Source organism: Saccopteryx leptura, chromosome 10 (genome assembly GCF_036850995.1).
Source record: "Saccopteryx leptura isolate mSacLep1 chromosome 10, mSacLep1_pri_phased_curated, whole genome shotgun sequence".
NCBI classification, from domain to species: Eukaryota; Metazoa; Chordata; class Mammalia; order Chiroptera; family Emballonuridae; genus Saccopteryx; species Saccopteryx leptura.
In genome coordinates, this window is record NC_089512.1 from 5,271,951 (window position 1) to 5,288,917 (window position 16,967).

The following is a 16,967-nucleotide window of genomic DNA, read 5'->3' on the forward strand; positions in this document are numbered from 1 at the left end:
TCTCCGCAGGCCCAAGGGGCAGAGGTGTTTCCATCGAACCACAGCTCATGCAGACAGTTGGTTTTCCCAAGCACCAACCCCACAGAGAGCAGAGCAACTAAAAACCAGATCTGCAGACAAACCCTGAGGACCTCAACTGTTAAGACGTATCTTGGGTAAAGATAAAAGGGCAGCCTCACTGGCCCTTTTGAACAAATTGACCCGTTAGCCTTATAAAACCCCAGCAGGCCTCAGAGGCTTGGGACAGATACTGGCCCACAAACTTGAATGAGCAAGTAGAGGCCAGAATGGACAGTGGGAGAGTAGTAGCCAGGCCAAGAGCATCTTTAGAAATGTGACAGTTACCTAAGTCTTTGTTGCAGAAAACTCCTTGGCCAGGATGTAAGCCCCTCCCTTGCACATCAGACTCAACCCTTCTGCCATGCAAGAAGCTGTGCAGCCTGCAACCTCCAGCCCCTCCGAGGGCAAGACAGCACTACAGGCCGGGGAATCAAGCCGAGCCTCCTCCTGGGCTCCCCGCAGCCCTGCACAACCCACAGCCTCAGCCCGCGTCCCACCCTGGCATCTCAGCACTGATGTGACTATGCCAGAAAACTCTGTAAACTGGAAAGCGTAAGTCGGTGAGAATCTTCACTGGGAGTAAGACCCTATTTCAGCATTCACTTTAATTCTCCAAGGACAGCTAGAAATTTTCTTTCTTTAATAAAAAACCCCCAAACATACACACTGAAGCCCTAGAGAAAACCAGGAACAGAAGGAAGTGAACCCCCCGACCACAGGGCGCTGGAGAGACACCATCACCAGGAAAGCTCCAGGCTTCACACCTGACACTGTCAGGAGCCGGCCTAAAAAATAAATTACAAAACGCTGTTTAGGGAAGACACAGCTGAACTGTTTTTTTCCCTCAGGTGCAGCAGGGATCAGGCAGACTACAAATCAGTCCGTGAACTGGCTGCCTTGGGGGCATATTTAGGCATCAGTTCATTAATCTTCCGGATGTAGTCAGACTTTTCTGCACAGCCTTTGCACGTCTCCCCCCAGTCGTCCAAGATTTTCTTTAGCTCTTTAACTCGGAGCTTCTTTAGGTCCACTGTGCTCAGGTCGATCTGCTTGTCTGGAGAAGAGAGCAAGAGAGTAACCAGCTGGGTGGGGGCAGCCCCAGTCTGGGTCCCTGTGCACAGCCAAACCACCCCTTAAACAAGCAGCTTTAACGGTCGTGGGGGAGACAGTTCTAGACGTCACAGGTATGTCGGCACTCACTGCCCCCAAGGGGGGGGGGGAGTGGTCCTTCCACCAGGAAGGCTGGTCTCATGCTGGCCGTGTCCACCTGCTATTTAGTGTTGCCAGGGACAGGAATGGAGGTCACATGGCCATTACAGAAGGAATGTGGCTCCCACTCCCCCAGGTGCCTCTTAAATGATGGTGGAGATCAAGTTACTATAGAATGACAATTCCAGGGGGGCAGAGCAGATAAGATTCCCTAGCCACAATTTCCCAACACAGGCCCTGGTCAGGCCCAAGTCAGGAGCTTATTGCCCATGACCACTTGTGACCACAGAGAGACCCTGAGACAGCCACCCCTCTGCCAGGATCACTCCCAGAGGTCCTGGTATCCTTGACACAAGTGGGTGAACACAGGCCTTTGCACACTCAAGTCACAATAAAACACACTGACATTTTATATAAGATGACAATTCCTGGCCCTGACTTTCTTTCCACCAGAGACCTACTCAGCAGGAGACGCTGTGGCGCCCTCAACACCTGGCTGGCCTGCTGGGACACAGCACTTCTTTTCAAAACTTGAATGGTCGCTGGGCCTGCAGAGCCTGCAGCCAGGACAATCTTGACCAACGCAAGGGATGTCAGACCATAACTTCCCCTTGTCTGCCATGTCCCCAACTTTGCCCAAACAGCCAGATCTTCCTTCACCAGCCTGCAAGGCCTTCTCTGATCTGTCTACCCGCCACCCGCCATGGCACTGGCTGCCTGTGGACTGCCTTTTCGGTAATGCTCTTCCATCCCCTTAGCTAATGCCCCACCTCCTTCAAAGTTTGCTGGAAAGTCCCCTCAATGAGATCTCTTCTGACCTGCACCCCCACCCCCCATTTCACCCCACCTGCCATATTTAACTGTCTAGCTCCTCATGGCTCCAGTTCAGCACCCAGCTCACAGGCAAGTCCCACAATGCCCTGGGGCCAGCAGAGCCTGGCCACACTCACCATACTTGAGCTCGCATATCTGGCTGTCTTTCTTCTTGAGCTTCTCACATATCTTCTCCACAGGGATGTGGTGGGCCAGAGGCTTCGACACCTCATTTATGATCTTGGTGGCTGCATCATCTGTGGCCCCAATGTAGTAGCACTGCAGCAAGAAAAGACAATGGCCTTAAGTAGGTGCCACTTGAGAGCCGTCTCCTCCAAAACATACTGACATCTCAAAAAAAAATCTTCATTTTCTGCTGGGGCCTCATTTTCCCAGGCCCTGCCTGCATTAGCAGTCAGGAGGGGGTCAGTGTAAGCCCCACACTCTTAATACAGGCTCGGTCCCAGAGCTAGCAGTCACGAGTTTAAGCGTCACCATGGTTTAAACCTTTAAACAGAGACAGACAAACCAGACTGCCAGGGAAATTAAAGCTTTAAAAGCCATTGTTTCTTTGGGGTTCCTGTTCTCAATTTGACCCTGGCCCACCCTGTGTACACTTTGTCACACATGCCAAGCTCATTCTGGCCTCTGGGCACTCACACTGGCCATTCCCTCCACCTGAGATGCTCTTTCACAGGACTGTTGCTCAGCGAGATTCTTGAGTCCTCTGTCTGTGCCGCCCCTCTCTACCACACTACCCATTTCTTCGCCACACCCACTCCCCTGCATTACTTCTTTGCCTCACTCACTGTTCTCTCCTGATATTCCCAGTGCCCAGCACACAGCAGGCGCTCAGTCAATACTAACAGGTTGAGAAACAGGACAACTACAGAGAAACCACTTCGGTACATTAGTTCACTGACCGACCTAATTCGGGCCTCCCCAGCAGACAAGTGGCCAGGGCCTTTTATCCAGGCCTGCGAAGCAGAGGGTGAAACGCAGCCCATGACAACTAGGGAGGGTCACCAGCTAACTTACCAACCGATTCTCTTTGCCTCTCGCTTCGCGGCAGAACTTGACAAGCTCTTTCTCCACAGAGGCTGGTGAGAATGTGACATCTCTGTCTTTAAGGTCCTGGTAAAATCTTTCCAGGTAGGAAACACACACTGGAAGAAAGAGGACAGAGAGATGCTCAGCCATCACCCAGCTGCACCCCAATCCAGCAGGAGCCAGAGAGAGGCCTTTCCATCACCGGTTTCCTCTGGTGCCCCCAACTGGCCAGAATTCAGCTCCTGGGCGCTGGGGTCCCCGGGACGGGTCACCCAGGGCGTGCGGGCCAAGCACCGCCAAACGCCCGGAACAGCTCCTCTCTGCCTCTGCCATAAAGTTTAAGCCGAGACCGAACGTGGCCCGGAGACGGACTCACTGTGACGTTAGAAACGGGCAAACTGGAGGCCGGAATAAAGATCCAAACGCAGCTCAAACACCACGGCGGACCCGAGCGGTGCCCACGGCCGCTCTCGGGCCTCCGACCCGGGCCGCTGCGGGAGCTTCTGCCCAGCGATGGGGGGGAAACCACCCCTCCGGCGTTACCTGGAGTTCAGGCCAAGTTTCCCACGGCACGACCTAGTCCCAACTTCCTCTCGCCAGACCCCTGTGTCCTGGTCCCAGCGTCGGCCCTTCTCCGGGCGGACCCCGCCGGGACCGGCCGCCGCCGCCCGCTCCAGCCCCGGCCTCTCAGCCGCTCAGCGGTTCCGTTAAGTTCAGCGTCGCGCCAGGCCAGCCCTGGCGAGCGGCCCCCGGCCCCGACTCACCTTCGCAGTCGCCCGGCCGCAACGACCGGCCGCCAGGGAGCACGCTAAGAGCCAGCGCCACCGCCAGCCCGTGCGTGGCCCACATCCTCCTCCTCCTCCGCCTCCACCACCGCCGCTGCCGCCGCCCAACTGAACTGCGCCCGCTGCCGGGCTGCGCCGCGCTGCCCTGCCTCCAGGTCCTGGCCGCGCACCGTAGCTCCCTATTGGCGGGCGACCCCCTGCGCCCGCCTACACGCCGCGCCCTCATTGGTCCACGCCCGTCGGAGCCCAGACCGGCGGCTCCACGCTGCCCTTCCCCATTGGAGAATGGCGGCGCCCGCCCCCGGCCCTAGACAGTTGTCGGACGCTGATTGAAACAGGGCAGGCCGCAGGAAGCGGAGGCGGCGGCGGCGGAAGCGGCACGGCCGCCATCTTGGAAAGGGGCACCGGCTGTGGTGGAAGTGGGCCGCCGCGGTCTCAAGTGGGGTTTGGCTGCTGTCCCGTGCCTACTAAATTGTCCTGCCTACACCTGTGCACGGCCTCACGCCCGCCCAGATAAACCTCCCCGTCCAGGGCCCTGACTAATGGCTCCAGTCAGGGACTCCGGGGTCTGCCGCGATCTGAAGGGACAGTAGGGAGGGAGGTCACCGCCGGCACGGCGGTGCAGGGATTTCCTTCCTTTTCCTAAACGACCACGTGGGCCGGGGAAGCAGCCTCGGCGGAGCGTCTGCGGAGGATGCGGCGCCTGCGAGAGCCGCTGTCCTGGCCGAGTTTCTCCAGCAGCCTGGCCGGCCGCCTGCGCCCCGGGAGCCCCCGCGCGCGGCGGACAGACGGAGCGGAGACACACACCCCCTGCGGGAAGGGCGGCGTGCGCGGCCTGGGGGTCAAAAGCGTGCCGTCCCGCCAGGGGGAGGGGAGGAGGTCCAGGAGGTTTGACCCCCTCCTGGAGCAGGTCCCGTGTCCTCGCAAGCTCCGGAAGCGCGGTCGGGGTGGCCGCCCGCGTCCCAGCTGAGCCACAGGCGGCCCCTGGCTGCCCAGGGCGTCCGCAGACAAGCTTGGAGGAACTTGTCTCTGACTGCTCTCCGTTCCAGTGCAAGGCTTGGCTGTCTGTCCTTAAGGCAGCACTTGGGAGGGGTTTAGCTCTGCTCTAGGCGCTTTAAGGGCTTGGAGCCCAGCGGCAGGAATCGGAGAGGGGCACTGGGGCTGCTCCCATTCAGTGAATTCAGTGGGTCGGTATCAGGTATTCATCTTTAATTCACATCACAGCAATCAGGGGAGGGGGGGGGGAGGGGGAAGTCAAGTGGCAGATATTTACATTTAGAATTCACATTACTCGTTGGATTTAGAACATGCTACCACAATATATACAGTAAAATACCTCTTGGGACACGAGTACAAATTTTTTCTTTTAACTTTGCTTTCTGATACAGGTAAGATCATTTTTAAATCACCCTTTTCTAAAAACATAAATACACAAAAGAAATGGTTAGAGTTTTCTTATTTTAAATAAGCACAGAATGCCAGAGGTTAAAAACACATTTATAGGGCTGAATACCGATTGAACATCACACTCTATACATTTTTTGCTCAAATTCCTGTACAAATACACAGCATTCAAATAAGTATTTATTTTTTTCTCTTTTTTCCAAAAATTGCACCAAGGTAAAGCAGAGCTCTCGTTGATGCGAGTGTGTTTAGGCGTTAGCGGTACTGCCCTCACGACACGCTCATTGGGCAGTAGCGCAACCCCAAGAAAAGGATGGTTCAAACGGGTATTTACAAACAAGCTTGAAATAATGAAAATCAGTATTTCACAATCTTTTCCAAGGATTCTCACCTCTGGCCTCCTCCTTCCCTTCAGACTGGCTGATTCTCTAACAGAAGGGATTTGGAATCGGTTCTTTAGTCCAGTTAGGGGAAACGGAGAGCAAAAACAAAGCCGGCTCACCTCCCTTTTAGAAAGGAAGGCCCAAGAAACCTACAAGTCCCTCCTTATCCTCCCGTGCCACTAGGTGGAGAAGATAGATGGACGTTCTTATGTAATGACTGCCTTGTCCAGGGACTGAGGCTCAGAAGTGCCCTACAATCTAAAGATACCTTCCTCTCTAAGAGATACAAAGCTGGCCCCCAACCCTCTAACACCCTGGTCGGCAAACTGCAGCTTGCGAGCCACATGAAGCTCTTTGGCCCCTTGAATGTGGCTCTTCCACAAAATACCACGTGTGGGCGCTACCTCAATAAGGAATGTACCTACCTATATAGTTTAAATTTAAAAATTTTGGCTCTCAAAAGAAATTTCAATCATTGTACTGTGGATATTTGGCTCTGCTGACTAATGAGTTTGTCGACCACTGCTCTAACACTTGTGAACTCCAGTAGTCCAGGCCTGCTCTCGCAGCTCAGGGCTACCAGGACTGACCCACTCTGCCTGGAGTCGTCCCCACAGTACCAGAAAGGACCCACACTGGTGATCAACACCCCATATGCCTTAAGGGAACAGCTTTCCTAGTAGGCTGCTTGCTGGCATTCCTATTCAATAGCTGGTGTTTGTTTACAAGAGAAAGACATCCTGCCCACGGCCTTGTCTGGAAAAGAGTTTGGAGGAAGGGGTGGGGGCCTTGGGTCCAGGGCCCGGCCACGGAGGTCCGAGAGACCAGCAGAAGGGTTAACTGGGGAGAACACACCTGCTCCACAAGGAGAAGGCAGCCTGTGGCCATCAAGAGCTGTGAACTCCAGCAAAAGAAAGACAAAGTCTGTACAGAGACTTTTTAAAGTAACTTGAAGCACCCTGGTAGAATACCATTACTCCCCCACCCTGTCCGCCCAAATAACAAACCAAGAGGAAAGTCTGTGCCCCGCCCTGAAAGTTTCCCGTAACTGCGCTCTGTCCAACAGACTGGGGAGGTGGGAGAGACTGCCCTCCTGCCCGCTGTGAACCCTGAGTGGTGGTCCCCACCGCCCGGAGCAGGGCCCTTGCACTTGGCCACTTGGAAGAGGAAATTCAACTTGCGTGGCTCCCTGATTCCAAAAGGAGAAGCTCCTTCCCGCCTTGCTTACCCAGGAGCTTGCTGAACCCGACTGAGTCCTCAGGGCTCGGAAGCCTGGCCGGGCAGCCAGCCCCACTGCTCAGAGGTAGTGCTGAAAATCCCTGATTCGGGAGCTGGATGACAGGCGTTCTGGCCACTTGTGAAAGCTCAGGGCTTCCGGCCCCTGCCACAGCTCAGTCTCACTCCTATGCCAGCTCATCTCAAACATGGCCTCCTGGGCCCTGGGGAGGGAGGGGGCCCGGTAGTCCCTCTGGCTCCACACCCCTCCTTCAGCCCCAGAGGGTGGGAGGTAACCTTCGCAGATCCACTTGCCAAGGGGGCTCCTGCAGGGCATGAGGTGTACTGAGAGTGGAAGGGAGCAAATGACCAGAAATTAAAGCAATGGAGGGAAAAGTCCAAGACAGAGTTGGGGGCAGTACTGGCCGTGGGAGCCTGGCAGCATGCCCTGGGCATGCAGTCAGGCCAGGTCACATGCCTGAGCTGGCGGTTGGCCCAGCCAGCCCCTCAGTTGCATACTCCTAGACGGAAGTATGGGCAGGCATTTGTGCAAAATGGCGCATAGCCCCCTTGTCCACCACCTGTGACGTAGTCCACGCGGTCCACGCAATCCCTGAATACAACCATGAGCTCTTCTGTCCACACAGCAAAAGAAGAGGTCCCTAGTGCAATTTCCATTCTGTGCATCTCTACCCTGGAGGGGGAGGCCGGGGTCCTAACCCAGGCCTTGCAAAGCTGCAAAGCAATTCTTTCTGTGCAGTATCTCCAGAGAGCTCCACGTGGTCTGGAACTGCAGGAGGAAGAAAGCATCTACTGCATAAAAAAAGGACCCCCCCCCCCCAAAAAAAAGACAACCGATAGAAATGGAAACGTAGAAACTAAATAAAAAGGGAAGCCACAACCCTCATGCTGCTGCGGCCTCTACATGGCAACACACAAGTTCACGGCAGTAGAACGTCGACTCGGGTGGTTCTCTCCTGAGTGCCAGGCATCTCTGGCTCCCTGGGGGGGACTTGCTTTTCAGACCTGGAATGTTGTGCCAGCTGCCTCGCTGCCCTCACTGTTCCCCTCGGCCGTGCTCCCACGCCATGCGGGCCTGCTCCTCCTTGATGCTCCCAGGAGGCAGCGAGGCCTTGCGGTGCAGGCCCCGAGGCCTGTCGGCCTCTTCGCGCAGCAGCACGCCCTCATCATGCTCCAGGGCTGGCACGCGGGGGTGGTAGGGCTTGGGGGGCAGTGCCGGTGGGTCCATGGGGTCCTGAGGGATGACACATCCCGGGGCAGAGTGGCTTCGGCATGGCTGGGCCTTGATGGAATCCAGGACGGCAGACTCGGAGAGGCTGTAGTGGACAGGGAGGTAGGGCGGCTCAAGGTCTTCATCCGTGTTCCAGGCCTGGCCGGGCATGGAGTCCATGGTGTCGGTTCGAGGCGGGGCTTCTGAGGAGTGCCCAAAGTTACTCTCGCTCAAGGAGGACACACCGCTGCTGGCACTGCCAGACAGTGTCGAGTTGCTGCCGTCCAGGCCCGACTGGGGGCTGGTGGGGGAGGCTGGGATCGGGTGGAGAGGAGACTGCAAAAGGAAGGGTGGTCATGTTAGAATCCATTTCTCCAGACAGACTGATAGCCACAGTGTGAAGACAAAGTCTACTTATTCATTAACTCCCCCATAAGCCTGGGCAACGGCGCGTCCTGCTTCTTCAACAGCGGTGCCCCTGCTCCCGCTGGCCCCAGCACGCCCACGGAGCCCCAGGATCACCTGTATTCCTGTGGGCCAGAACTTAGCCCTGTCCTAGCTGCTGGGCATCTGCGCCCTGACGCCAGGTCCTAAGCTTCTGGCTGTGGCTCTGGGGTACTGATAGAAGGGTTGGGTCGTCATGCCAGCTGGGAAGGCAGACCTAATTGGCCATGTACCAGATGAGTGCTTTCTGCTAAAATCTGTGAAACAGCTTTTTCCAATTTGCAGTAAAATTAAAGAGATTTTAAATAAAGCTTTGGTGCCTGATGCTTCTTGCTTTGACTAGACTCATGTGATCCCAGGACTGTTTACCTCTTGAACTGAGGTATCCTGACACCTCGTGGTGTTAGCAGAGTTGCCCACATACTCGGGGCACTTGTGTTGCTGTCCCCAGGGCGCTCTCACCCTCTACCCCCACTGGTTTCAGGACACACTGCTCACTCCCCCCCGAGGGGGGCTCTGACCACCCCTGCTTCGGCCAGGCTGGGCTCTCCAGGACAAAGGGGCAGGGAGGGCTCAGGTTTGTTTCGTAAACCTCAGTGGTTACAGAGCAAATGAGAGGACATCTTACAGCCTGGTGGGACTGCTGCTTCAGTACGTTACCTTGCGCAGGGTCCGGGCCGGGAGGGCCGGGGGGGTGTCACCCAGTGGGTGGTGGAAGGCGTCAAAGTGTAGGGAGTAATGACCTGCAAAGGGAACAGAACGGCAGCCTCAGCTGAGGCCCCTCTGGGGCTGCGTACCAGTGCATCTCACTGGACCAGCTGCAGATGTGGGAAGAGTATCCTGGGAACCCCTCAACATTGAAGGCCACAGAAAAATCTCTTTTCATTGAAGTTCTCCAAAACACAGGCTGCTGGAGTCAGAGACACTCATGCTACACAGGAGGAGGTCCTGGCAGTCCAGTGTGTCGGTGCCCAAGGAACAACAGGCCGCAGGCAGTGGTAGGTCTCTCGCTCGCTGTGGGGTGTTGACAGTTCCGTGGTCTTCAGCCGGCCTGGTTGGGAAGGTCCCATTGAGCTCACCTGCTGTACTCAGAAACCTTACCGACCCAAAGCCCAGCACGATCCTTCCTGTGGCATGGATGGCTTTTCCTTGGCTGAGTCGGCCCAGAGAACGGCCCATCTTCTCAGCCTGGAAGGCTGCTGCCCTTGCCCCTGAGCAGAGTTGGAGACCAGGGACTATCTGGGGGACCCGCTGGAGGTCTTACCATGCAGCAGGCTTCGGGGAGGCACTGGGGGGGCCATGATGCGCCCCATGTGAGCAGACAGGAAAGGCTGGGCCTCTCGGGCTCCGCTATCCAGGCTCCAGCTGCTGGGGGCTGCTGGCACCGCTGAGGGGTGGAAACACATGGCATGAAGGGGGGTTACTTCCTGAGCCACCCGGTGGGAAAGGCCCATCCTACCGCGTGTGGCTTCTCCAGGTGCACACTACGTACCCAGCATATGTGGGGCTGGCATGCCAGCCCCTGGGTCAAAAAACACTGGCCAAGCAAGATAACCGTGGCCCTCAGGAGGGAGTGGCTAGGGATAGAGGCCGCGTAAGATGGCAACAGAATGAACTGGGGTCTGAAGAGCGCTCGGACGAGGCGAGCTGAGGAAGTGCAGCAAGTGGCGGACATTGGCAGCCTCTGGGGTGTGCCAGGAGGAGGGTGGAGGAGGTGAGGAGCGTGGGACAGGCTGACGAGACTGTGAGGAGAGAGAGCGGGCCACACGGCCTCTTGCAGTCAGAAGTCGGGGCTGTCCTACTGCCTCAGCAAGAGGGGGAAGCGGGAGCAGGATGGGCAGGGGGGCAGAGGCTGCGGCTTCCAGAGCTGGCACGTGCCAGGCAGTGGGCAGGAGCTGCCCCGACTGGCCTCGCAAAGGCACTGTGGTAACATACACATAGCCCATTCCCACTGCTTCTGTGCCCTCTGGCTGGGTTTTGGATGTACAGTGTTTCCTTTTTCTTTTCTTTTCTTTCTTTAGAAGATTTTATTTATTGATTTTAGAGAGAGAAGAGAGAGAAAGTTGGGGGGATGGTTAGTGGGAAGCATCAACTCATAACAGTTGCTTCCATATGTGCCTTGACCGGGCAAGCCCAGGGTTTTGAACCAGCGACCTCAACGTTCCAGGTTGATGCTTTATTCACTGCGCCACCACAGGTCAGGCAGAGTGTTTTTTAGGCAAGGACTGGTCTTCGTTGTCCCTGTGGAGGGAAAGCACAAAGCCCAAGAGTCATGGCCCAGCTCCGGCTGGACCTGTTCTTTCCCAGAGGAGGCTGGGCTGTGCCACCCACGGTGCTCTGAGACGTGGGGGGCGGTGCAGTTCCTGCCCCCACATGCGACAGACACAGGGTGGAGCGGATCCCAGACCAGGAGTGCCCACCACGTATGCTAATGAAGGAGTCGGGTTCCAGAATCCCGGGCCCTTGGCTACGGCTGGGGTGACTTTGCCAGAGGGGAGAACAGGAAGAACAGCTGGACCATGGGGTCCAAGGGTGACACTCTGCAGGAGCAGTAACAGACATGTGAATCCCGCTGGCCAACTCACCCTGGAGAGCAGACATGACAGAGAAGAGGAATGCCCTTTCTCCTAGGGAGCCAGGCAAACACAGTCTCCCTGTCGGGCTGTCAGCAGGAGGGCGGAAGCTCACATCTGGGGGCCAGTTCGCCGGCTTTGTGCTGAGGCAGTCATAGCAAAAGGGAGCCCAAGGAGGCCACCTGGGTCCTGCTCCAGGCACTGAGTGCGGAAGGCCAGTCCTATGGGACTTGAGAGGTGCTGGAAGGGAAGGAGCTGGTCTAGCTTTCAGAGAGGATGTGACTGGGGGTGGGGGGGGGTGTCCAGAGATAAGTGGTGATGTCCATCCTCTTCTCCTCATTGGTCAGGACATGGTGTCAGCTTGCAGGAGACACAGGGTAGAACTCCACTATCTAAACAGCCACAGATCTAAGGAGAATTGCTCAGTCTCATGGGATGATTGATGGCTGGTAGTGAGAGGGAGGGTGTGGTAGTGACGGGGTGGGCAGGCACTCAGCTGTGGCCTGCAGGAAGGAAGGAATTTTTTTATTTTCTGAGATAGAGACAGGAAGGGAGAGAGATGAGAAGCATCAACTCATAGTTGCATCACTTTAGTAGCTCATTGATTGCTTCTCATACGTGCCTTGACCTGGGGCTCCAATAGAGCCATTGATCCCTTGCTCAAGGCAGTGACCTTGGGCTCAAGCCAGCGACCATGGGATCATATCCATGATCCCATGCTCAAATCAGCAACACCGTGCTTAAGCTGGTGAGCCTACGCTCAAGTTGGATGAGCCCATGCTCAGGCCGGAGACCTCAGGGTTTTGAACCTGGGACCTCAGTGTGACACCACCGGTCAAGGAAGGGAGGAAATAATCCTGAATCTGATGAGCATCAGGTGGGCTCCTCTAGAAGGCCTCCTCAGAGGACCTGAGCTCCCTCAAGCACAGGACAGGCCTATCCAGGCAGGCAGGCTCTCCCAGAGATGCAGCCTGAGCTCCCGGCCCTCAGCACTGAAGTGCCTCTCCCCAGGAAGAAAAGTCCCATCTTCATAAAAAGCCCCTGAATCTCAGAGAATAAGAAGTTTGGAGGTGGGTCTGGGCAACTTCCCCAACAGGGTTCTGACAGCCCAAGACAGGGGTCCCCAAACTACGGCCCATGGGCCGCATGCGGCCCCCCGAGGCCATTTATCTGCCCCCGCCGCACTTCCGGAAGGGGCACCTCTTTCATTGGTCGTCAGTGAGAGGAGCACTGTATGTGGCGGCCCTCAAACGGTCTGAGGGACAGTGAACTGGCCCCCTGTGTAAAAAGTTTGGGGACCCCTGGCCTAAGATCTAATGTGCACACCTAGGATCTGGAAGAATTGTGGGGTTGCAAAAGTTCACCCACAAGGGCCACGTGCAGTCAGGAAGGCCATGGAGGAAGAGAGTGGGCAAGTCTGCAGTGGTTGACAAAGTGGGCCTCTGAGCCACTCCACGTGAACCAGAAACCACCAAGCTTGCTCTCAGCCCGATGCTGGTGAGCAGTGGGGCTGGTGGGCCTGGCCCCGCAGCATGAATGCACCGGGGCTAGTAGAAAATCTGTGACGGAGTGATTTCTCCCAGAAGAAGAGCAATCCTCACTGTGTCATGGCCACCTCTTTCTCTCTGTGTGTTAACAGTGCTCCAGCATTGCCTGACCAGGTGGTGGCGCAGTGGATAGAGTGTCGGACTGGGATGCAGAGGACCCAGGTTTGAGAACCCGAGGTTGCTAGCTTGAGCGCGGGCTCATCTGGTTTGAGCAAAAGCTCACCAGCTTCAACCCAAGGTCGCTGGCTTGAGCAAGGGGTTACTCGGTCTGCTGAAGGCCCGCGGTCAAGGTACATATGAGAGAGCAATCAATGAACAACTAAGTTGTTACAACACGCAATGAAAAACTAATGATTGATACTTCTCATCTCTCCGTTACTGTCTGTCTGTCCCTCTCTCTGTCTCTAAAAACCCCCCCAAAAAAACAGTGCTCCAGCACTGGCCTGTGGCCCCAGTGCACAGCTCACAACCCTGAGGGCAGGCTTGTCTTCTCTGGGAGTTACTGTCTGGCAAAGAAAGATATCTGCAAGTGAGAAATGGGGTCCTCATGGGACTCAGGAGCCTGGTGACAAGAGAATGGTGTCAAGTATGTACAGTTCCTATCCCGGCGGATCCAGGGAGAGATTTAGGAAGTTGTTATCTTGGCCCATGTGTCTTGCTAGACAAGTGCTGGGCTTGTGACGTGGACATGCTCGCTCTGGCTCAAACTCTTTTCTGAGACAACCTGCTTTCCTCCCCACACCTGGGGACGGGGTGTTCCGCTTCTTGCTGCAGCCTGGTCTCAGGCCTGAAGCTCTTCTGTATCTGGTTGGCGTCGGGTCCTGGTCTGGTTGCCAGCACCTGTTTGATCTCTGAGCCTGTGTGCTCTTGGCTAGTTCTGAGATTGCTCCACATCTCAGATGAAGAAAAGCCACTGTGGATTCTGGTCCTTAAGTCCAAAAAGGCACTCTGGTTTGGGGCACAGGTGCAGGGATCCAGGTAAGCTGCAAGCTTTGGGGATGTACATCCTTGAGGTTAGAAGGCATCTTCAGCCAGAACTTTTATGCCCTTTGTGATTGAGTACCAGTACTGGTGCCTACTAAGCACTGAGGTTGTGGACCAGTGTTCGCTGTACTACAGAGGACACGGGCATGTCCCGCTTAATGAGCAAAGAAGCAACGATGACAGTGGGGACAGCAGACAGCACTTGGTGAGGAGGTACAATGACAACAGCTTTGGAGGGACATGTTCTGATGGGACAGCAGGTTGTACCGTTGGGGACAGATGGAGGAAAGGAGAGAGGGGCACCTACAAGGAACTGGGCTGATAGGGACCCAGGTTCTGTGTGGCAGGCAGGCTCAGCAGAGTCCCCGGATAGTCAGAGCAGGCTTAGTAGAGTCCCTTCTAAGTCAGAACGAACTCAGGTCTCCACGCCTGGAGCTTTGGGCCAGGGTTATGTGGGTCTGAGCCTGCTTGCTGGAGTGTCCTGTCTACAGGACAGAGTTCCTCTGTCTAAGCAGTGTCTGTCCTAGGGATCCCTAGGCTCATGGTCGAGTCGATGGCCTGGCAGTGTGGAAGATGGACTCGGCAGTTCCCAGTCAGAGTGGCCACAGGAGGACTCACCCCCTCGGGGGCCCTGGCTGCCCTTGGACGGGGAAACTCACTGCGCTGTGGCCTGTCTTTCCCATTCTTTCTGGGCTTGCTTGGCCATGGGCCTGTTCTGAGCAAAATGGAGAGGTTTCTAACGGCCCAAACTGAGAGCGGTCTAAGGGGCTACAGAGCCTGATGGATTTTGGGGCTGGTGTGGAGGCATCTAGGAGTAGTTGCCCTGTCTGCACATGGCAGCCTGCGTTTCCATAAAAGTGGACTCAGGGCAGGTGGTAACGGGGACCTCTCTGATGTGGGCACTGGGGAGGGAGAGATACAAACTAACAGGTTCCAAACTTAGCATCAAGCAGACATGGGTTCAACAATGAACACAGGAAATGGTCAGGACTAGACAGACAGGCCTGGGTGTTGAAGTGAGGCTTGGCCATGGCCACCTGATCCTCAGGGCCAGATTCAGATGCTCAGGATGGGGACACACATGGGGGGCCACCTGGGATGAAAAACAATACCTTTTTCAGCCACAGAGAGATTGGGGTCACTGCAGGGTTTGCACGCTCCGACCACTTGCTGGAACAGTGCTGGCTGGAAATTTGGCAGCTGAGGGGAGGAAAAAACATCAGAAAGGATGATGACAACCAGGTATACCTTAGGGACAGTGTTGTGAGCCACAGGAGCCAGGACAGTCTGAAATCAGACTGGGAAATCAAAGCAGTGGCATGGCTTATGGTTCAGGTGTGCTGAGGTTGTCAGGCAGCCACAGGAAGCTGTCCAAGGCTGTCTGGCTCTGACTGCGGCCATGTGCAACACTGAGGCACTGCCCCCGGCTCTGGCTGGGCTCCAGGCTGTTCTGTGCGGGGCCAAGAAAGAGGACACGGGCACAGGAGGGGGTCTAACTATCCATCTGTCCTGCCAGGAGACACACTGGCAGAAAGGATTTAGGGACCTCTTTTACCCTGAGTGCTGTCAGGTTTAGCCTCCTGGAGATCCCCCACAGGCCCGTGTGAGTGTGTGTGGGGGCTCAGCAGCATGGGAACCCCCCACAGGCCCGTGTGAGTGTGTGTGGGGGCTCAGCAGCATGGGAACCCCCCACAGGCCCGTGTGAGTGTGTGTGGGGGCTCAGCAGCATGGAAACCCCCCACAGGCCCGTGTGAGTGTGTGTGGGGGCTCAGCAGCATGGGAACCCCCCACAGGCCCGTGTGAGTGTGTGGGGGGGCTCAGCAGCATGGAAACCCCCCACAGGCCCGTGTGAGTGTGGGGGGGGCTCAGCAGCATGGGAACCCCCCACAGGCCCGTGTGAGTGTGTGTGTGGGGGCTCAGCAGCATGGAAACCCCCCACAGGCCCGTGTGAGTGTGGGGGGGGCTCAGCAGCATGGGAACCCCCCACAGGCCCGTGTGAGTGCTGGGGCAGGGGCAGCATGGATCCCCCCACAGGCCCACGAGAGCCCGGGGCAGGGGCAGCATGGATCCCCCCACAGGCCCGTGTGAGTGCCGGGGCAGGGGCAGCGTGGATCCCCCCACAGGCCCGTATGAGTGCCGGGGCAGGGGCAGTGTGGATCCCCCCACAGGCCCGTGTGAGTGCCGGGGCAGGGGCAGCGTGGATCCCCCCACAGGCCCACGAGAGCCCGGGGCAGGGGCAGCGTGGATCCCCCCACAGGCCCACGAGAGCCCGGGGCAGGGGCAGCGTGGATCCCCCCACAGGCCCACGAGAGCCCGGGGCAGGGGCAGCATGGATCCCCCCACAGGCCTGCGTGAGCTCCGGGGTGGGGAAAGCGCAGCCCTCCAGCCTAGAGTCCCAGGCAGGACACACTGTTTTGCCAGGCAGCAGCCAAGCAGACGTGCTCCCTCCTCCTCAGGGCTGATCAGGCCCAGGGAGGTACCACTGAGACTCCCAGCACTGTGGGACTAGGGAACGGTTGTTGGGAGGTGACTCTCATGGACTCAGAGGAAAACAGGGCAGAATGGAAAGGGGACAGGGTGATCCCTGTAGCCTCTGTTCGAGGCCTCCAGGACGGTATTTGGAAAGCTGTGCAAATGGTGTGAAAAGTGTCCCAGCAGGCAGTGAGGGACTTCAGGTGAGCGGATGGATGAAGGAGGCAGAGTCTGCCCTCACGAAGATGTCGCTCACACACAGGGAGGAAGGCCAGCCTCCTGACCCAGGTCCACCACTGTTTTCTTCAAACAGGAAATAATCAATTTCCTTTGCCAGACAGTCAGGGAGGAGGAGTTCAGGAGGCCGGTCAGAAGGACAGACAGCCACACAAGCAATGGCAGCTCAAGCCCTTCCGCATCCTACTACACTGCGCTCTGTGCGGACTGCTGGTCCTCAGACTCACTGCAGGCCCAGCCGGGAGCCGGGCAGTTGCCCGAGGGTCTGACAGCAGACTGGGGAGGCACGGAGGACAAGGCAGAAAGCCCAGCCAGTGCAGTGGGTGAAGCCCGGGCCAGTACGCGGGCAGCAGAGGGCTGGTCTACTACCTGTCCGTTCTCCAGGATGGCTGCTGGGTACATGGCGCTGCTCGGGCGGTCCCGGTGCGCGGGCAGCAGCAACATCATTTCTCGGGCATGGCGGTACTTATCTGGCAGAGAGGGAGAGCCTGTAACCAAGTGAGAACAATCACGCACAGGTGACGAACCACAGATGGAGCGCCCAGGGAACCAGGGTAGGT

General features: G+C 56.9%; 2 protein-coding genes and 1 non-coding gene across 9 annotated transcripts in view; all 3 read right to left on the reverse strand.

The window, feature by feature from the left end:
• Window positions 1-677: 677 nt before the first annotated feature.
• MANF (mesencephalic astrocyte derived neurotrophic factor) lies at window positions 678-4,054 on the reverse strand. Its single transcript, XM_066351309.1, has 4 exons — window positions 3,897-4,054; window positions 3,121-3,248; window positions 2,220-2,361; window positions 678-1,114 (listed from the first exon to the last, which is right to left on the reverse strand). Exons 1-4 carry the CDS (start codon window positions 3,979-3,981, stop codon window positions 930-932), a joined length of 540 nt encoding a protein of 179 aa, XP_066207406.1. The 5' UTR covers window positions 3,982-4,054; the 3' UTR covers window positions 678-929.
• Window positions 4,055-4,353: 299 nt separating this feature from the next.
• DOCK3 (dedicator of cytokinesis 3) overlaps window positions 4,354-16,967 on the reverse strand; it is a 261,860-nt gene continuing 249,246 nt past the window's right edge. For 4 of the 7 annotated variants that reach the window (XM_066350463.1, XM_066350461.1, XM_066350460.1 and 1 more), the window contains 5 exons: window positions 16,777-16,895; window positions 14,811-14,898; window positions 9,859-9,981; window positions 9,255-9,337; window positions 4,354-8,486 (listed from right to left, as the gene is read on the reverse strand). In XM_066350463.1, the coding sequence (XP_066206560.1) occupies window positions 7,977-8,486; window positions 9,255-9,337; window positions 9,859-9,981; window positions 14,811-14,898; window positions 16,777-16,895 (923 nt within the window). In that variant the 3' untranslated portion in view covers window positions 4,354-7,976. Of the gene's footprint in view, window positions 8,487-9,254; window positions 9,338-9,510; window positions 9,646-9,858; window positions 9,982-14,810; window positions 14,899-16,776; window positions 16,896-16,967 lie in introns of those variants that run through there. The other 3 variants (XM_066350459.1, XM_066350462.1, XM_066350464.1) reach the window with 3 other exon arrangements.
• Window positions 5,517-5,639, reverse strand: LOC136382718 (U4atac minor spliceosomal RNA). The gene has a single exon (XR_010747336.1). It is a non-coding gene; the product is annotated as a U4atac minor spliceosomal RNA (small nuclear RNA).

Excerpts from the sequence above, each read along its gene's own strand:
- MANF (XM_066351309.1), bottom strand. The coding sequence starts at position 3,981 with ATGTGGGCCACGCACGGGCTGGCGGTGGCGCTGGCTCTTAGCGTGCTC. Across the intron at positions 3,249-3,896 it reads GCGGCCGGGCGACTGCGAAG|TGTGTGTTTCCTACCTGGAA; the intron begins GTGAGTCGGGGC and ends TCTTTCTTCCAG. Across the intron at positions 2,362-3,120 it reads GAGGCAAAGAGAATCGGTTG|TGCTACTACATTGGGGCCAC; the intron begins GTAAGTTAGCTG and ends TTCTTGCTGCAG.